This window comes from Taeniopygia guttata, chromosome 1 (assembly GCF_048771995.1).
Source record: "Taeniopygia guttata chromosome 1, bTaeGut7.mat, whole genome shotgun sequence".
In the NCBI taxonomy this organism is placed as follows: Eukaryota; Metazoa; Chordata; class Aves; order Passeriformes; family Estrildidae; genus Taeniopygia; species Taeniopygia guttata.
This window is the reverse complement of record NC_133024.1, coordinates 66,481,275-66,501,409: the sequence shown is the minus strand read 5'-3', so window position 1 is coordinate 66,501,409 and position 20,135 is coordinate 66,481,275. Positions and strand designations below refer to the sequence as shown.

The 20,135-nt window shown below is 37.0% G+C and overlaps 1 protein-coding gene across 2 annotated transcripts in view; it reads left to right on the top strand.

Annotated features, from left to right (window-relative positions):
* B3GLCT (beta 3-glucosyltransferase) overlaps nt 1–13,774 on the top strand; it is a 45,302-nt gene extending 31,528 nt beyond the window's left edge. The window contains exons 9-15 of one of the 2 annotated variants that reach the window (XM_030274540.4): nt 171–302; nt 1,292–1,361; nt 5,399–5,512; nt 7,146–7,245; nt 8,194–8,313; nt 8,834–8,978; nt 12,145–13,774. In XM_030274540.4, the coding sequence (XP_030130400.4) occupies nt 171–302; nt 1,292–1,361; nt 5,399–5,512; nt 7,146–7,245; nt 8,194–8,313; nt 8,834–8,978; nt 12,145–12,312 (849 nt within the window). In that variant the 3' untranslated portion in view covers nt 12,313–13,774. The remainder of the gene's footprint in view (nt 1–170; nt 303–1,291; nt 1,362–5,398; nt 5,513–7,145; nt 7,246–8,193; nt 8,314–8,833; nt 8,979–12,144) is intronic. The other variant, XM_041716561.2, reaches the window with a different exon arrangement.
* Nucleotides 13,775–20,135: the final 6,361 nt, after the last annotated feature.

The following is a 20,135-nucleotide window of genomic DNA, read 5'->3' as shown; positions in this document are numbered from 1 at the left end:
CTGAGCATGATGCCACCAGCAGAATGTGGAGGGGTTAATTAATCAACGCAGGGACAAATCTGCTACACTATCCCATATCATTCACTTTTCATGTTAATATGATTTCTTTGTGTGCCCTGAAAATTTTTATCTAGTTTAATTACTGATATGAATGTTTCCAATTTTGATAGATTGCCCTGTACATTTGGCACAAAGGGGAAGGACCACATCTTACTCCAGTGCCCGAGTTCTGCACAGATGATGTGAATTCATTTAAGGCTGATCACTGTGCAACAACATTCAGTAACTTTCTGCCACTTTGTGTAAGTACGATATTTTAAATACTATTTGCTTAGTAAGACTCCTACTAAAACATATAATAGTTGCCTTCAAAAATCTCAAAACTTGAGAAAATATTTTTAAGTAAGCTAATAAATACCCTAACAAAATAGTTTGTTCTGGCATTTATCTAGGATGTGTTTTAGATATGCTTTCAGGCTTCTGTGGCACAGAATATTTCCTGGCAACTAACATTGTGTATGCTTTAATGAGTCTTTTTACCAAAATGTTTGGTTGGCGCATGATCTATAATTATTTATCCTTGCACTTTTTACACAGTGAGATACTGAAGTATAGATGATCTTTTTCTCTTCTCTACAAATGAGACACTAAAACTCATTGAGGCTAAAGATAAAATGTAATGGAGTAATTGGTGCCTTAAAGTACAACCCGTCTCTTCCACCTCTAGGAAAACACATTTATTATATTAGGAATGAAGTGTAGCTAGAGGCCAAAAAATGTTCTATGCTTCCAGGAGAGTAAAAACCTAGGTGCCAAAAAGGATAACAAATCAAAGTGGTCAAATGGTTTATTACCTTTAAAAAAACGCAAAGATTTCTAGTGTGTATCATTTAAGATGGTTTTTCCAAGTGTGATTCAATTTGTGTTCTCATAGTGACCGATTTGAAAGAAATTAAGAAAACATTCTTTTTCGGATGAATCGTTCTTAGTTCAACAAGTTTTTCTGCTCACAATCTTTTCCTAGTGATAGGTGTGTCATTTTTTGTTAGAGTACTACATCAATGGAAAAAAAAAATCCAATAATATTTCAGGAATTTTAAATTACCAATGCCTTTCTTTTCGAGAGATAAAAATTTACTTTCTGATCTATCATGAGAACACTATTCTGATTGATACATCATACAATAGAAAGATAGTTCCTGTTTTATTATATGTGTGGACATACATATCCTATAAAATACTACAGGCACAGCCTGTACTTAAGAGATTAATTTTTGTTTTGTTCATATAGGGAGAGCCAGTGAATAAGGAAGATGTTTTTGTTGCTGTAAAAACATGTCGAAAATTTCATGGTGACAGAAGTAAGTTGTTGGCTGGTCAAGGTAGTAGTTCTATGCAATATAGTTCATAAAATGAATATTTTAAAAGCAAGCTGATATATGCTGTCTCTGTTGCTCTTGGGACTAAATGTTTGCAAAATCGACTCAAACAGGAAGGTTTTGGAATTATAAACAGCTTATCCTTCAGGTGGAATCTTTTTGCTGTTCAGAGTCCTTATGAGTGCTGTTAAATGTTTAAGATTAAAAATTATTTCATCATTAGTTGCTGTTGGCAAAAATCTTGGAATTGAATACCTAAATTAAAACATGCATAGGATTAGCTTATATTGTTGTAAATTGGAACTTTTGCAATATTTATTAAGCAGCTATTAATATTCTTCAGTGAGTTTCCCCAGATAATTGCTTCGCTTTTTTTCTTTGTGCTAGCAGTGCCACTTGTGCAGCTCTTTGGTGGCTACCTTACAAATTTGAACAAACTGAAGGGTTGCTCATCTCCTCCTTCCTTTGCCCTGCCCTCCTCCTCTCCAGTAAAAGATTGAGCAGCTTATGCTGTCGTGTTGCTTCTAGCTGTTCCATCTGCACATGTGTTTTATAATGCTTGGGATGGGAAAATCTGTCCCTTCCAGAAATCTGGTCGTATGTAGTACTTTGTCCAACCACTGCCCCTGATCAAGAGCACATGAAACACTATAGCATGTTTCATCTGGACCTTCATCTGAAAATTGTAGTTACATAAGCAGCAATAGTCATCATGCTAAAAACAACAAACAAAAAAACCCTAGCACAGCCCAACAAGATACACGCAGTTAACTACATTGTGTTAACTACATTAACTTCCTCCTCAGAGGCACAGAAAATAGACACAGAGACTCTCGGCTTCTGCTAACACATAGTAATGCTCAGCTAAGTTGAGGGAGATCAAGTCTCAACAAAGCCTGGAAGGAAACATTTCAAATCCACCTACTGAACAAAAGACACCCCACCTACTTGATGCCACCTAACAGTCTCTTCTTGTTTGCTTTTAGACATTTTGTTAATAAGGAAGAGATTTGTTTCCAGGAATTTGCTTGATTTTTTTCTTGCTCTTTAATACTCCAGGTGCATATATTCTCTCTGTTAGGCTTAGTTTGTTTATAAACATATTTTAAAGGGATTATAGTTGGGCAAAAAAGTTGAAAATCAAGTAATTGGTTAGTAGTTGTACCAAATTTTGAGAGTGTTTTGCCACACCTATTGTCAGAGGGCAGGATGAAAGTAAAAGCTCTTTTCTTAACTAAGTCTAGTTAAAAACAGGCAGGATGTTTTCATAATAAGATTTATGGAATTATTTTCTTAATGCTACTGCACCTGATGAAAGCACATTTGTAGTGTTTTAGTCACATAATTGTTAGGTTTTGTAGCTTTTGACAAAACAAAATTGACTGTCCTGTAACTGGAGTTCACTGAAGAGTTCTCCTTCCTGGATCCATGTTAATTTTTTAATATCAAAATTTAAAAAAGAAGAAAAAGAAAAAAAAAACCTAGAATGTCAGAGGCCTCAAAAAGATACTATCAACATCCTTCAAGAAACACCTGTTGAAGACTGAGGAAAATTCTTGAACTTTCCTCACAGCTTCCAGTATTATGCAATAGAGGATAATCTTACTCCAGATTTTGAAAGATTAATGGATGTCAGCTTCAGAGAGCTCTTTTTACCTGGTAAGTCATTCTTTATTGTATGCCAAAAACTACATTAATGTAGCATTAAGGCTTGGAAATTGACTTGCTTTTAAAAGCAGCTAAATTTTACCTCAGAATTTACTTTAGATACAACTCTCCTTCTTATGCATACCATCTGTAGTTGTAAAAGAAATTTTCAAGACTGCATGCATGCATCAGGGTTCTAGAAATAGCAGAAATAAAATGTCATTAAGAGCTTAGAGATGACCTTTAAATATCTCTAGTGGTATTAATACTTTGGTATGATCAGAAGTATTAATACATATTGATAAATATTTGCATCGTCATCTAGTCCAAAATTTCAAGTAGTTTTCTTTAGGAGATACAATTTGCCAGAGATTACAAAGTAATGTGGGATTCAATTTACAATTGACATTAGTTTGCATGGTGACACTTCCATCAAGACAAACAAGGGAAAGAGAAGGACACTTTAGCCAACAGCCTAAGAGCTCTTAACTGAGATGAGACTGAAGTCCTTGCTTCATTTATAGAAAGAAGCGGGGGCTCCAGTAAGGGAATTGAGAGGCTCAGTCTGTAATTACAGATATTTCTGTGTGTTAAAGGACCCTGCTGAGTTTTAGGTCCTTGTCTGGAGAAAGAGAAAACAACCTACACAGATGAAGCTCTTCTCCAGGGGACGTTCGGATGCTCTTGTGTATCTGATTCTTCTGTTCTGAAGCCTTGTTCTCTGAAACCTTTCTGGTTTTGTTCTGCTGAGAAACATTTTTAAGTAAAACATTTCAACAGAATAAGAAAATAATTTCCTGTCTATAATTTTTGTACATAATTCCTTTTGGATTTTTTGTGAAAAAATGAGAACACTTTTACATTCCTTTAAGAAATTTTAAAAGTAGTATGGACCATTGCAAAATGCTACAAAAGTGATTTTTTTCTTTTCAAAATATTAAAGCCTTTCCATTAGTGCATTGAGTTCTTATTACTGTCTTAACACTAAAATGAGCTAAAAGGGAACTGTTTTCAAACTGACTGTTGATCAGTCAAGAGTAATAAATTCTGTGTGTTCAAAGTAGAGGGAAGTGAGCAACTAAGTAGGCAACAAACATCAAATTAGGTGATGGATGATTCTAGCAAGGGACTAAAGTATCCATGCCATTGATAACCTACTTCAGCCCTGTAGTTATTCTTTCTGCGCAGTCTCATGTCTCCGTAGAAACCGTTTCACTTCCTCTCATTTATTTAATAAATAAATATTGTTCACAAGCATTAGGGTTGTATAGCAGCACAGGGAATTTATGGAAATACTTCCTCCATTTAAAGCACTCCCTGCTACTGGTGAAACCTCGTGGATGGTGTCAGAGCATAAAGCAGAGAAGCGCTAACAGCAGAATGCAGAGTACTTGCTCATCTCAGGCCTGACATCCTCATTTTTAAGATGGAAGAGAGATCATGATTTCAATCTGATGATTTTCATCTGAACACCCTGCAGATGGTTGGATTTTTTTTTTGTGTTACGCATAATTTATTCACTTCTTGATGTAATGTAAACACTCATGGCATCATTACTAGAATTTTGTGTGATCAATTTTAAATGCTGATGTGAAGTGACAGTCCAGTAAGAAAAGGGTTTTCTTTTTAGATTAGCATTAAGCAATCCTCCTTTGAATAGAGTCTCCACGGGATTAAAATTGATTGCATATTTATAAACTATGCTACACAAATATTTCTTATTTATAAATGAAATAATAAATATTTGTATGTGTATAACAGGAATGGTTATAAAATGTCCTGTGAGTGTGTCTCCAGAGACAGGGGCTTTGGAGCATTAATATGATGTTGCTGTCAGATAGTATGTGTATAATGCCAGTATAGTATTTCAGAAGGTACATTTGGTCTGTTTCTGATTCAGAATGTTAGACTGTACAGCTGGATTAAAATGTACCATTTCAATACTGGAAGAAGGACTAATCTCTGCTAGTGTTCATGTTGATGTGTGCTATGAATTGTACAATAGCAAGCGTAAAAGTAGAATTCCATTATTTTGTAATGCTTTGGTTGGAAAAATACAAGTATCACATTTTTCAATTATTATTATGAATAATAGTATCATGAAAATATATTTATATTTTAATGGAATATTTTCATATCATTTAAATAAAACTGTCCTGACTGGCTTTCATAAAATTGTAAAAATTTTTTCTCTAAATATTATAGGAAAGAAAATAGAATGAACATTTGGAATCGTGATGCTGTATTTGAAGCAGCATTTTTATTGCATGTGAAGAAATGTGGCCAACAAAATGCAGTTAACATGAATATTTGGATCAAGTATCTATTTTAATCAAGTTCCTTTTGTTTGAATGTCAATCATTGTTTTGCAGTACCTGTTGTGAAGCAGACTTGGGAAAGAGAAGCTGCCCTTATTGAATACTACAGTGATTATGCAGACATCTCCATTCCTACTATAGACTTAGGCGTACCTAACACTGAGAGAGGTGAGCTTTTTGTCAGTTTTGCACAAGTCACTGAAAAAGTGAAGCTTTATGGATGATGTGTCTTTCATGTCAAGCACGTCATGTAGAAGTTGTTTTTCTCTATCACATATGTGCAGCCTAAACTAAAAGAATGCTCTTCACACAGGAAATGGATGGAGAGTACATCCAGAGTCCCCCTGTGTAGATAATGTGTTCTTTTAAGCAGAAACCTAAATACTAAGATTATGAAAGCATGGTATGCTGATATACACCAAGAGGAAAAAAAATTGGTTTTTTTACTTGGAGTAGGAGTAATAACTCTGCAGTTATTTATGATTTTCAGTAGGCTCATTAACAGTGAAGAAGTCATAATTTTTTTTCAAAAGACCTCAGGCAGTGCCAAGTGGTTACTAAGCATAAACTTCTTGCCATATGGTATTCCGATATTATATCTATGTGCCTTGTATATCTTGATTTAAGCACAAAACCTGAATGTTAGTATTGAAACATCTTTTTATAGCAAACAGGCATTTAAATCAATTTACTTTGTGATTATAAAAAAGCTATGGATATGATGACTTCCTTGAGTTTATTAATTTTGATGTTTTTCTTTCATTTGCTATATTGGTCTTAGGGTGATATTTTATACATATTACCTTCTGAATTAAGGCCTGTTGGCCTTATTTAGCCCACTAGGTCAGTTGTTCTGACCTCTGGGTTATTTCTGCCCCTTGGTTTTGTCTGTTAGAGGCAGAGAGAGCATAGGCAGGGATTTCTGTGTGCACAGGTGGAGCGGTTCATGAGCAAGCAGTGAGTGTTTTCAGGGGGCAGCAAACCTGCTGGGCACACGTGGATCATTGGTAGCAGTCATGCCCAGTAGTTGCAGTCATGCCAGGAAGCTTCCATGTTTTGTGATAGAGTATAATATAGAAATCTAGGGTTTAATTTCGTAAATTTTCAGATATCAGTCTGCATTAAGTTCACAGTCTCACAAAATCACCAGAGCAAGGACTTCCTTCATGTCTTTAGCATAGAATTACTGTTTTCTCAAAGAATATTTTAACTGAAAGTGGCTTCAAATATAATATTGTTATTTTGAGTGATTGTTCACAAAATGTAATATTGATAGCAATAAGTACTTTAGACAATCAACTGTGATGAATAAAGACTGACTGAAATGAAGTTTGTCCAAGATCTAAAGAAGACTCAGTAGAAGTTTGAAACTTTTTGTTTCTTAGGTCATGCTTATTCTGAACAAGGGTGTTTCACTTCTGCACTTTTAGCAAAGGATGTCTTACCTCTTGAACTTCCTTATAATCTTGTGATAAATGTCCAGACCTTTACTTGGAGGCAGTGATCAGGACCTGAGTTGCCAGTGAGGAGTACAGTGCATTAAAATATATTTACATATTTATATAAAAGCAATATTTCAAGATGCATCTGGCTGATGTGTCTTGAAATGATATGGCAGTGTCTTGGAATATTTTGTGGAACATCTGCTTCTATCATAGTCTCCTCATTCTTACAGCTCTTAAAGAGTAACAGTTAGTCCAGTATTGTTCAGTAGCTTGACAGATAACTGGAATAAAGCTTGTTTTTAATTTAATTCCTGTTTTATTTAAATATATATTCTGTCAATTTATCTTCTTTTTAGGTCACTGTGGGAAAACTTTTGCCATTTTGGAAAGGTTTTTGAATCATACTTCTCCCAGAACCCCTTGGTTGGTTGTAGTGGATGATGACACACTGATAAGGTATATATTGCATTCCTTTAGGAGCTACCATCTTTGTTAATAAGAGATTTAGCAATATTCACCCATCCTGCTTTATTTAAGAGATACAGCTATTTTATTAGTCATGTGGCTTTATATTACTTGAAGAAAAAAATTCACTTCCCATCAGTATTCTTTTGACAGAGATTAAAGACAATATTGTAACTTCATTAAAACTGTGCTATCGTGTAATCACACTCTGAATACACCACATTTTGTGTTTCCTCAGTGTAGGTATGCTTGAGCTGATAGGATTTAGTAATTTGCTAATGACCTGAGACACATTTGTTCCTCAGACAAATGTGTCAGAAGAAAGGCTCCATAAGCCCAGGTCAGTTGTCTGAGCTGCCCAGAGTGGTGTTCTGGAACTTGCATTTGTTGGACAATTGGATCCCATTCTTGCAAAGTCTGACGCTGCAGTATAAGCCAAAAAAGGCACAGTGCCGGACATGCCGGATCACATGGTGATGAGCAGTGTTTTAAGACTTGACATTAAATCATGTGACAGAAGAAGAAATAGTGAGAGGATGTAACTGTGGATAATGCAACATTCATATAACTAAATCTACCTTTTCAGTTTTCAATTTGTAAATGTTCACAGATAATTTGCAAAGATCTTATCATTGCTTGGAAAGTATCATTCATGTTTTTTTCGAGATGAGATGCAGTTTCACTGACAAATTGCCTACTTAAAAAATAATTCAAGCTAGTTTGTTCTTCATTTGACCAAATTATGCAGTCATATCTCAAAGCAAATTATCCATCGTAAATTTCTCTTTAGCAGTTTGTATCTCTGGGGGAGTTTTTTTGGGTAGAAATTCTGAATTTCTCCTGCCATCTTTGAGCTATATAATAGAACGCTGTTGAGGGTAACAATGTTCCAAAATGAATGTTTACAAGATTTTTTTTTAATGGTTTTTCATATTATAGTATATTCAGGCTCCGAAAATTGCTCAGCTGCTATGACCCAAATGAACCAGTATTCCTTGGAGAGCGTTACGGCTACGGCTTGGGAACAGGAGGATACAGTTATATCACTGGTGGAGGAGGGTAATTTATTTAAGTTCCTGCTGAGATCTATGTTAGTTCCTGTTTTGATGCAAATGTTTTAAATTACGACACAGGTTCAACAGAAACAGTGATGTTTTCCCCAAATGTGTGCAATTTACCTCACACCTTCTGTGTAAGTGACATGTGCTGGTCTCAAGTCCCCAGCTCTTCTCCCTTACATTTGAGTAAGATTGAGAACACCCTTTTGAGTCCAGGCCAATTTTAGGAGGAATTATAAGCTGCAGTAAAAATGGTTGGTAGCTAACTTATTGTTGGAATAACAACAATGGGTATTACTGGTGTAATTAGTTTTCAGTATAAAAAGTAATGACCTTTGAGAAAATGCTTCCTGCACTATTTGTCAGTTCTGACCCCTTACATTTTGAATTTCAAATGTGTTGTATCAGAGGGCTACATTTGCAGTCTTGTAGTTTTAAATAATTTAGCAGTATTTATTAATTACAGATATTTGGTGTCTTTAGAAGTTTTTATATCTTTCATGTGCTTTTCTTAAATTCAGGATGGTTTTCAGCAGAACAGCTGTTCAGAAACTACTTGCTAGCAAATGCCGGTGTTACAGCATGGATGCACCCGATGATATGGTCCTTGGGATGTGTTTCAGTGGCTTAGGAATCCCTATAACACACAGTCCACTCTTTCATCAGGTCAGAGAGCTATTTTTGAGTGTTAAAAATGTATTTCACTTTTTAATGTACACATAAAACAGTCATAAATATCCAAATTCCATCTCTAGTAATAAACTAACCAAGATGCTGCTGCTGCTACTTCACCTTGATTCTCAGCAGAACAAGACTGATCAAATAAGAATGTTCTCATACTATGGATTGCTACAATGCTTTGCTAGTTTATGTGGTACTTTAGCTAACCTATAGCTACATTTCATTAGAAATGCAGTCAGAGGTGAGGATTTTGAAGAAGAAATAGCATCAGGAGCCACATGCTTTGAATAGTTGTCATATGTCCTGTAAGGGAAAAAGCCTACAGCACAATACTTTTTTCTTCAGGAAATGGAGAACTGAGTGTAAAATTTCTTAGTAAATCTGCCTGCTCTACTTACCTGCTTTTTCTGTTGATTCAGTGTTTGCTATTGTGAAATACCTCATTAGTGAAGATATGAAATTATTGCTCTTATGGTGGGTTCTGAAGCATTATATAATTATGATAATTTGCTCTATGCTAGCACATGGGAAAGAGAGCTTACAACATAATATTCATGTGAGTTTGGGAGAAAGGGGCTGGAGTAGATTTGAATCTTGTTTGTCTTCCACAGTATTTACCAAGCTAACTGTAGTGTCACAGTGGAAAGCATGATGCATTGAGGCCTATAGACATTTTCTTCCTCGTAAGCAAGCAAACCAAATCCTTCCATGGTATGAACAAGAAGCACTAGAGGTTTTTTTTTTCCCCAAACAGTGCACAACTATTTCAAAAGTTAACATTTAAATCAGTGTAGCATTTGATTTTTTCAGGTGTCAATCTAGTTGAAAAACTGGGAAGCCCTGCATAACTGATGTGAGCTGAGAATAAGATAGTAAGCTACTTGAGAATTAGTAAATTACCCTGTAGTTCAAAGCAGCTGTCAATGGAGGGAGTTTCTTATTTAAATTATCAGCTTTTCCTATGTTAAGATTCCATTTCTGATTACATTTACTGTTTAGAGATATGGGAAAACTGAGGATGTACTATTCAATATTTTAATTCCTTGTCCATATAAAAAAATTATCTGTTTACTCTCTTGTTCTCTCTTGTTTTGTTTATCATTCCTTATTCCTTTCAATATAGAAAGAAAACAAGTTATGCTCATAAAATCAACAGTTACTGAATAATTTTGCTTGCACATGTGTTAGAAAAAAGCAAAACAACAAACCAGCCTAATTAAAGGAGAGTCAGGACAGAACTCATTTGCCAAAATTATAAGAATGATTCATACTCAAAAAACAGGACCTCCTTGTAATTCTTAATAGTGTGCATTTGATACTGAATCACTTTGAAAGTGAAATCCTAGCAGTTTGATTTTCTACATGGAAAATTGCACTTGGCTTCTAGTTCTTTACTGCTGCTTGTAACAAATTCTAATTTAGCATCCCTTGAAAAAAATTAACCTGTGAGCGAAAACCACTGAATAAAAATTTAATTTTCTTAATCTACTAAATCCACTATAGTGCAAAAAATATTTTAAAAATGAGAAAACCAATTTTGGATTTTCTGTCAACCAGAAAAGATCTTTTTAAGGACTTGACAGAAATATTATGATTTGTGATGTTCCTTGAAGTATGTGACTGTAAAATTGTACTGAGAATATAGATGATGAAACAGAAGCAAAGATATCTTCATTCTTGGAGTGTCTTTGATGTATTTGCTCACTCTTATTGGTTTTCTTCTGCTTACTTGCTGAGGTAGATACATGCATATTCTGTAACCTGTTCCAGAGGCTTTTTAACATGATCAGACGCTTAATGGGAACAGGAACCTTCCCATGTTGAGTAGCAGCCAGAATTATGGTCTTAAATAAAAAAATCTGGGCTAAAGCAATATATTTGGCTTTTCTAGAACACCAAATACAAATTTTAGCAAAAAAATTACGGTTATTAGACTATTATTTTGGAATTGTCAAAACACCAGAATTTTGTCTATAGCTTAATAAAAAGATGATTCATTTTCAAACAGCAAAAATCTTTGGTCTCAGATGTGTAAAAACTGTCTCTATCCAAAATAAATTAATTATGTTCTTGAAACCTAAATGTTCTTCAAAGTGTTTTTCAAAAGCCATGAGGGATACAGATTCCCTCTTGCTTTCTCCAGTGGAATTTCTAAAAATAAGCACTCTGTGTTTTAAGTATCAGAATAAAACAGCCAAAACAACCAACCACACATACTCAGCTTTCATAATGTCAAATTCTCTTGCCTAATTTTATGACTGTAATGTATACAAAACTGCATGGAGAATTCATAAATACCACCATAAGTAGGTGAAGCATGCAGTATTGAATCAGTTACCAGCTTAGGCATCAAATCAATTATTTGTTATCCAAGTCATTAGGTTTTCTTGTCTGGGCTTTTTTTTTTTCCCTAGATGTAAACCACAAATGTTTGCCTTCCATACCTTTTCTTACAAAAACTCTAATAGCAAAATGTAATTGTTTTACTAGGGACTACTACAGGTGGGAATTTTTAATGTAATGGTGCACTTAGTATCATTCAACTGGCAGAGAAAATGAAATACATGTGGAGCATTAGGACAGCAGCTGCATATTGTAGCTGTGTTGTAATTCTGTCTGGTTTGATACAGGTTGATAAAGAATAACAACACAGTTTTCTGGCACCACAATGCATCTCATGTTTGGAACCTTTACCTGTCATAAACTCTATATTTTCTGGCTTCTTATGGCCTTATTAGAATCCTGCTATCACAGTGGCTGTGCTGACAACTCTCATCAGAGGAGGAAGATAATATAGTTTAAAATAATTTTGCCATTATTGAGCCAAACCTACATATTTTGAAAGATTTCATACCAACTACACTGTTTATTGCTTGACTTCTGAGATGGTGGTCATTTCACCTGAGAAATAGGGCATATTTGGTATCAGTGTACATCATTCCAAGCATGATGACTGCAGTGTGAGTTAAAGATTTAATCTAATGCTTGGTCAATTGATTTAATAGAATGATGTCAAAACCCCTTTGTTACCATCTTGCATATTTTGTCAGTGCCGTGTTGTTGTGTCACAGGGGCCATTGAGCAGTGATATCTTCTTAAAATTATTACTGATCATTAATACCGGTGCTTTTGCTCTGTTCTTCCATCTTAGGCAAGGCCAATGGACTACCCAAAAGACTACCTTTCTCACCAAATTCCAGTATCGTTTCACAAGCACTGGAATATCGATCCAGTGAAGGTGTATTTCACGTGGCTGGCACCAAACACAGGAGAGTCACGTAACGGAAAAAAAGTTGGATATAACAGAGAGGATTTATGAGCAGTGGAAGAATATAAGTGTTAATTACTATTCTACAGCTGAGAGACAGTCACTACTGTGGTTTTTGTTTTGTTTTCACATTGTTCATTTGTTCATTGCATAAGATAACTGTGTTTTGTTCCTGTTGGTTGCATCCCTTCGGAACAATGAAGAAGGCACTTAAATTATTTGTGCATTATTTTCCTCCACTTGTTTTCTTTTTAGAATGATGGTTGGGCTTTGTATACCAATGAACTTGACTCACATTTAAGAGTCATACACAACTTTACCTGTGTTCTGCTTTGGACTTGGTTCGGACAGCATCAATTTACATTTCCTTCCTTTGCTTTCTCAAAAGCTGAATTTTTGTATTTGGGAGCCTAATATTGAATAAGAGTTGAACATCTGTTAAACATCTCTTGCTGACACAAAACAGTTCTCTAAGGTTCTGGAACAGTTTCTTGATAAATCATAGAGGACACTTGACTTTTTTTCTGCAACCAGGAGCTAGGTGTGAAGGCTGTACTCCTTTATGCTCATTTCAGACAGAAGTACTGTTATTTGCTGGAGTAGCTGGACCAGATATGAAACCACTGTTGTACCTTTTAAGTTTGTTGGCATTTGTGTGTAATGTCATGTACAAAATGGAAAGGTTAAGGGCAGGGATCTTAGATGGCCACGGGAGGTCACTGTGGCTCCTTTAGAAACTGAAGTCACTATACATCAATTTGGCAAATCTAAAAGTGACTCTTAAGGATTTTTGCAGAACTAACATTTCAGTATTTCTGATGTGTGCATTTGAATAGCCTATGAATGCCAGCTTTAAAATTTTGTAGTATCCCTAATTTATATCGCCAAGATAAATAATTTTATGCATACAACATGTAAAGTGTGAATCATATTTAAAACGTTCTTGATTTTTTTTTTAGTAATTAAGTTTTGTAAAAATGTTTGTACAAAAACTGGCTTTAGTATGTTCTAAACTTATTTTTATATTGTAAAATTGCTTCTTTTAAAATGACAATATATGGCACTTGTATGCTGTTATTTAACTTGGCTTGCTATGTCGTAACCAAATACAGGGTCTTAAAGCCATACTGCTGAAGTAATTAGTGTTTTGGTTTCTTTTAGTAGGTTAAAAATTTATTCCACTCCAAAGAAAAGCAATACTTGCTCTAGAGTCAAAGTAGGGGAGCCACTGATTCCTGTCTCGGTAATTACCAAATTTGTATAAACGTTTGTTTGTAAATGTAGCTTGTGGGTTTCTAAGCATTGAATAGCAAGCACATATTCATAATAGATTCAAATTCTGATTAAGAAATAGCAATCCATATTATGCCTTTTTTTCTTCACACTACCAGTGCCTTAAACAGTAGACATTTTACTGATACCAGGATTATGTTCTCTGCTACTGTTGGTGAATTGTTAATTATGTTTACTGTTTAGAACTGTGAAAGCTGAATAAAAGCATTCTTTAACCTTTTGTGCCTTCTTCCTCTTTGCAAGCCAAATACAGGATTCTTTAAGTACCAGTTAAATAATTCCATCACCTTAATTTTAATTACTGTCAGTTTTATAAAAAGGCAGCTTAACCTTTGGGGTTTTTTCATGTTCTGTCCTGACTTACATATTTGGTCAGTTTTCAGCCTCTAGTTTTGTGCAAATGGAAAATGTTGTTTCAATGAACACCTTGTGATTGAGAGCCTTGATGCTATCACAAAACATTTCAATACCAAATTCTCCAAAGGTCTTGCAACAAAGTCCAGTCAGGTGCACCTTCCAACTGGTGATATTTAATCTCTCCTTGGGCCCTGTGGAGGCAGAGTAGATCAACAAAAGATGATTAGATTTGAGTCCAGGCTGTGTTGTACGTGTAGATGTGGAAGTCATTGACTTGTTGATTGATTGCTTACTTGACTTTTATTTCTGGTTTGACAAATGTAGTAGTAGCTGTTCTGAAGTCCATCTTTTCCCTTGCTGTTAGCTCTGGGTTTTACCGCAAGGTTTCTGGAGGTATTAGTAAGCATCAGACTTCTGATTTTAGTCTCCATAGTTTTGCTCAAGTATTTTGCCCATAAAATTCTGACTTTTGAGACACTGCAGCAGCATGACACAAAGGACCTTGTAGTCCACCACCTAAATAAGATTTTTTTCAAGCAAAGAATCACAAAGAGTTTATATAAACAAGATGTGAAGCCGTCTATGTGAACTTTAGTTTTAGAAGACTCAGGATGACTGTTACAGGCTGAAACCTAAGGACAAAACTGTGTGTTAATGAGCCTGAACAGTACTAATGTTTCTAAAGAAAATCAAGTGGATTATAAATGGTGTCATGTTAAAGCAAATTAGTAGAAGAGGCATTCACCAACTCCATTGGTGCTCACATCAGCATGGTGGCTTCACCCTCTGTACTACCCCTCTACACACATCTGCTGTGTCAGTATAGAAAAAAGTCACTCCCCAGTCACACTGAGGATTTTTTCTTTAATTAATTGTTTCATTCGGCAAAGAAATAGATTTGGTATTGATTTGTAGGCAACTGATTTATCTGTTTCAGTTTGTGACAATGTGCACATATAAAGAATAGCTTTTTTAATACACAGTATCATAGTGGTAGCCACTGTGTAACTACCTGATTAAAGTCCTCATGCTTTTCAGCTCTCAGCCTGTTGTTTACAGGAAGAGACCTGTGGGGCTAGAGGAAGTAGCAAAAGGTGAACAATGTGTTTTTATCTACCTGCTTTTGCAGATTCCCTTGACTTGTTTATTTGTACTCTTGTCAGCCAGGAAGCGGAAGTACCGCCACTGAAATCAGTTAATAAAATTTCTTCTGCTAGGACCTGCATTTGCATGGCAATAAACAGCTTTGGTGGAGTGTGTGTTAGTTCTGAACACAAGGGGGAAAGACACAGTAGAAATAATTTATTTAAAGATTAAAAAGGTAAGTGGCATTATGCAAATGCATACAGAGGCCTAAAGGACTCACTGTCAAAGAAAGGAAGAACTAGTTTGTAAAACAGGCTATAGAGAAGAGTGATAGGAAATTATATCTATGGAGTTTAATGAAAAATTCTTTGTGGAAAATCTATAGGCATGCTGCTTTTATAAGCTAAAAAAAAAAAAAACAATGCTAAAATATTCTTGTGAGAAATGAAATTCTAAAGCAATGCTTTTGTAAGTCTGAAGGCATTTTCTACTGGGAAGATTATTGTGCATCATGAACTGACTTGTGTCCACTTCTCATTCATGTATTTCTAGCTGGGACATCCTCCAGATGAATATAATGTCCCTCATTCAAGGTCCTCATAGCAGGAGCTCATGCATTGCCCTTGTTCTACGGGCACTACACCCCATCTTCACAGGGGTGCTCTGTGACACCGGCTCCCCAAAAGCCAGGGAGAATGGCAAGAAATACATATTCCTTAGGAAGGAGGGAGACTGTAGGACTGAAGACCTGAGTTCCTCAGTTGTCTTAAGGAGAGCTCTCACTCGTCCTCCTTTGAAGTAGCCATTCCCTGGCTAGCAAGGCAGCAGAAATTATGTGAGGTGTAACCCTCAGTAAAGACAAATGTGCAGTGATATCCTGGAGCAGGTCAAGCTCAGTCGCAGCTCCAGAGGCGTTGGTACCTCTAAGGACAGTCAGTCACAAGTGCTGATGGGAGATGTTGGTTAATTCACCAGCCTTTTTTTCCAGAGTGTTCTTAAGACTTCTTATGTTGCTAAGCTTCTCTTTGCTCCTTGAGGGAGCCCTTTTCACAGAGCAAAATGCTCCAGGTACAGTGCTTTGATGCAGTCTATGCTGTGATCCCATGGCCTCATTCTGCTCAGTCCTGAAGCTGTGCTGAAAAGTTCTCAGTCTATCTCTTGTCCTTACAAACCAAGTTACTAATTGGTTGTTCCTCTTTCTGTTGATGCTAACTAAAACATCTGGTCCTACAAATGCAAGTTCTGGAATGACTTTACACTTGATAAATAGTGAAATAAGTTTTTAACAAAATAAAATACGGACAATCATACTGTAGTTACCAGGTTATTATATTCTTGTGAGAAACTCTGTCAAGTGCAGGTCAAATGTCTGAAAAAGATAAGATTTTGCTTCATAAGAGCTGGCTTACTCTACCATGGTTTGCCCCTTGTTCACTTAAGTGATATGATCAACATGTAAACAATCCTTGCTTTAGAAGCTCATATTTGTCCTGCCACCATTGTCCAAACCCTGCTCTTGGGGACTTGGTGCTTGAAAGGTGAAGCTCCAAAAACAGGGAAGTTTCTTTCTTGTCTACAATTTTCTCTTGTGCTCTGTACATCCTGCAAAATCTGTTTAACAGTGGCACTGTGACCTGAGCCATACCATTGTTCCTGGCTTGAGAAAAGGAAGATGGAGCCAAGCTCTGGCTAGGCTGAAATGCCTGCTCCAGGTGAGTATTTAATTGACTCCCATGAGCATTAATCACACTTGGTCCCTGAGAGGACTGGCATCACTGCTGTACCAGCATCTTCTGGGTGAGCAGATCCCTCCTACTTCATGCCCCTCAGGCAGTGCCTCTCAGAGCTGTTTCTAAACAGGAATAGCACATGTGCGACACAGGAACTCAGAACTGCAGAACAGCCCAGGCTCCTCTGCAGGTCACCTGGTCCAGGCCCTCTGCTCAAGCAGGAACACCTACGGCTGACAGCTCAGGGCCATGTCCAGGTGGCTTTTGAGTACCACCAAGGATGCAGACCCCACCACTTCTCTAGACAACCTGTGACAGTGTTTGACCATTTTCACAGTATAGAAGGGTTTTCAATTGAAATTCCCTGCATTTCAGTTTGTTCCCACTGCCTCTTGTCCTGTCATTGGGCTCCATTTGGAAGAGTTCAGCTCAGTCTAATCTACACCTTCTCATCATGTACTTATTGATAAGATCCTACCTGAGCCTCTGCTTCTGAGAAGTCTCTGAAGCTGCCTAAGTGGGGTACAGATTCAATTTGGTTTTATTTATCGACAGTTTTTCTTTAACATGGCAAGGTGACTCCAGGCACTTTCCACCAGAGCCTGTTTACAGGTTTTTAATAACTGTCACAGTGCCAGGCGTTTGCTGCATGGTGAGAAGCTGCTGGGAATAATTAGCACCAAGGGGAAAATGTCAAAGAGATGCTAATGAAACATTTATACAAAATGCTGCTCCTTTTTAAAATTCTGATCAGCAGCAACACAAAACCTCTGTGATACCCTGTACCCTGAGGTTCACACCACCCACACAGCTATGCCAAGCAAGTTCCTCACTCAGAGTCCCCTTTCTCTTCCCTGTTGGAGTGGTGCCAGCAGTGCTGGGAGCCGGAGAGACCGTGAGCTCCTCAGTGCCCCGGCACCCTGCACATGGAACCTCTCTGCCAGCCATGTTATCCACGGATCATGGTCCTGTAGGAAGTTGCTCAATCTGTTTGCATAATTTGCATCACTGCTCAGGCCTTCTCTCCTGCTGCCTCCCTTCCCTGCTTGGTTTTGCCTCCAGCCACCCTGTCTCTGTGCCAAGTTTTCCCGTTCTGCCTATCAATCCCCCAGTGCCAGCCATTAATCATGTGACATGTTCCTCCTGCTGCCCTCATCCCACTAAAAATCAATGGGCAGTTACTGCAATGTGCAGGTTTTGAATTGTTTGCATGTGAAGGAGAGCCAGTTTTCCATCAACCCTTTTGCCCCTAGCAGGGTTCATTACCAGTATCCAGCATAAGGTGTTATTGCAACCTCCCTAGGGATTGTACTGCTTCAGCTGAAGGTGCCAGGGAACAGATTTCCTCCAAAGCCCACTTGCTCTGTGCCTTCCCTGATACTCCAATGTGGAAGTGCCCTCAGCTTTCCAGCACAATGTGACCTGCTCTTAAAAGTGCATACTTTGCTGTGTTGCTATTTTGGGGGTCAGATTGAGGCTTCTCCTTCCGGAGCTTCTCTCCCAGTGCAAAGAATAGAGGAAAAGTGTTTGCTGCTGAGGCTGAGCAGAGGGTTTAAAACATTTGAGGGGTTGGTGCTAGCATCTATCTCCCTAAATGTTTACATGGAATTGCTTCCATGGTGAGAAAAAAATTAATATATTTCTCTGGAGGTGCCCCAGTAGGACTGGAGTGGGAATTTATATCCTCAAAGCAGGTTTATATCTTCAGGAACAGACATTTAGCTCTACAGCAGCCCCACCACAGAGTGCAGAGCAATATAACTACTTTTAGTCAGCTCTTGGGATCTGACCTGTGGGTGGTAACTTGGAAATATAAGGTGCTTAAATTGGTAAGATACAAATACTGTTTTCTGTAATATCCCCAGGCCTCTAAAATATTTTCTTTCCTCCATTAAGTCCTCCTGATTAGTGAAAAATCAGTTATTATTGCAGATTTCCAGATAACCATATATATTGTTCTCCCATCCCCAAATAAAAAAAATTAAAAATTCAGCATCAATCTCTTTGGAGTGTATGCCTAAAGAGAATTTATAGGTCTGTTCTACAATATATATGTACATTTATAAGACCTCTTTCAAAGACCCATTATTCTGTCAAACCTCAGTGTTAATAGCTCCAAGGAACTGATTTTATGCAATCACCACCATTAAAATCCTATGTTTATATTTCATTATCCCAAGGCTGGGAAATAATGGTACAATACAGGGGAGCACACAGGTAATGGTTTTTACTGTCCTGTGTAATTTCCTCAGGTGCTTCTCATGCAAATGGAGCCAAATGGCCAAATCCTTTCTGAAGTGCCCTTTTCACCTGTGCTGAGAGGGAGCTGGAGTGCCCATCTCTAAGTTAAAGCAGAAACACTCCATGGAGCCATTGGACTTCTGGAGCAGCAGTGGTGGGAAGGTTGCTGTTGAAGGTGTTTCATTTTAAGTGGAGTGCATACACACCTGGAGGAGCAGCCCACAGATCTCAGGTCTTCCCCTGTACTGGCTGAGTGGCTGCGGGGTCTGCTGAGATACAGAAAGGTAAGGGGTCATAGTTCAGGTGACAAGGCTGCAGTTACCTGTCTTTATACTGAGAAATGTTTAGTAAAGTTCTATTGGTATCACTGTGAATGTAGAGCACCTCTCTGCAGTTGAGGGTCATTTATCCCCTCTCAGTAATTGTGAGACAGAAGTTAAAAAATGCATGTGGTGTATGCTAATGAATACTGGGCTTTTACCTCTCAGGCACTGTGAGGAATGTAGCAAGACTTTCTTAATTCTATATTTTTGGAATTTATTTTAAAATGCAGTCATTCTAATTTGTCTCATGCAATGACTATTATACAGATAGAAAAATCCCACATTAGACAAATAACAAATCATGTTTGAGTTGATCAAATCATCCCTTTCAGGGTGAAATTAATTATTCAAGAAATACACATCCAAATGTTATATAAGAGCTCTCTTCCATCTGAAATTACCAAATATAATTAAAAATGTATAAAGGAGGAGACAAGTAGCTTCAAATAACTTTGTGGACTTCTAATTCTTTTCAAAATTGGTTCAAAGCCAGCATAAGACTTCCATGTTTAATCTGCATGCCTCTGACATCTGTGTGCCTCTGCTCTGCCCAGGCAGCACCAGTCCACAGCTCATCTAAAACTCTGGTCTGATTGCAAACAAAACCAGGGCAAAGCCTTATGTTTAAATCACTTTCTAGAAGAGATTATTGAATAGAAAATTATGAGAAAATTATTTGGTTTTCCTAGCAGCAGAAAACAGGAATTTTCAACAATAAGCTATTGAAAAACAAACATCGTCTTTGCTGGGCAAGTGTTTCAATAAGGGAGATTAAAAAAAAGGATATTTACTCATAGGTTGAAAAACATAACAATCCTTCCTTTCTCTAGTTATCTGTCAGGGG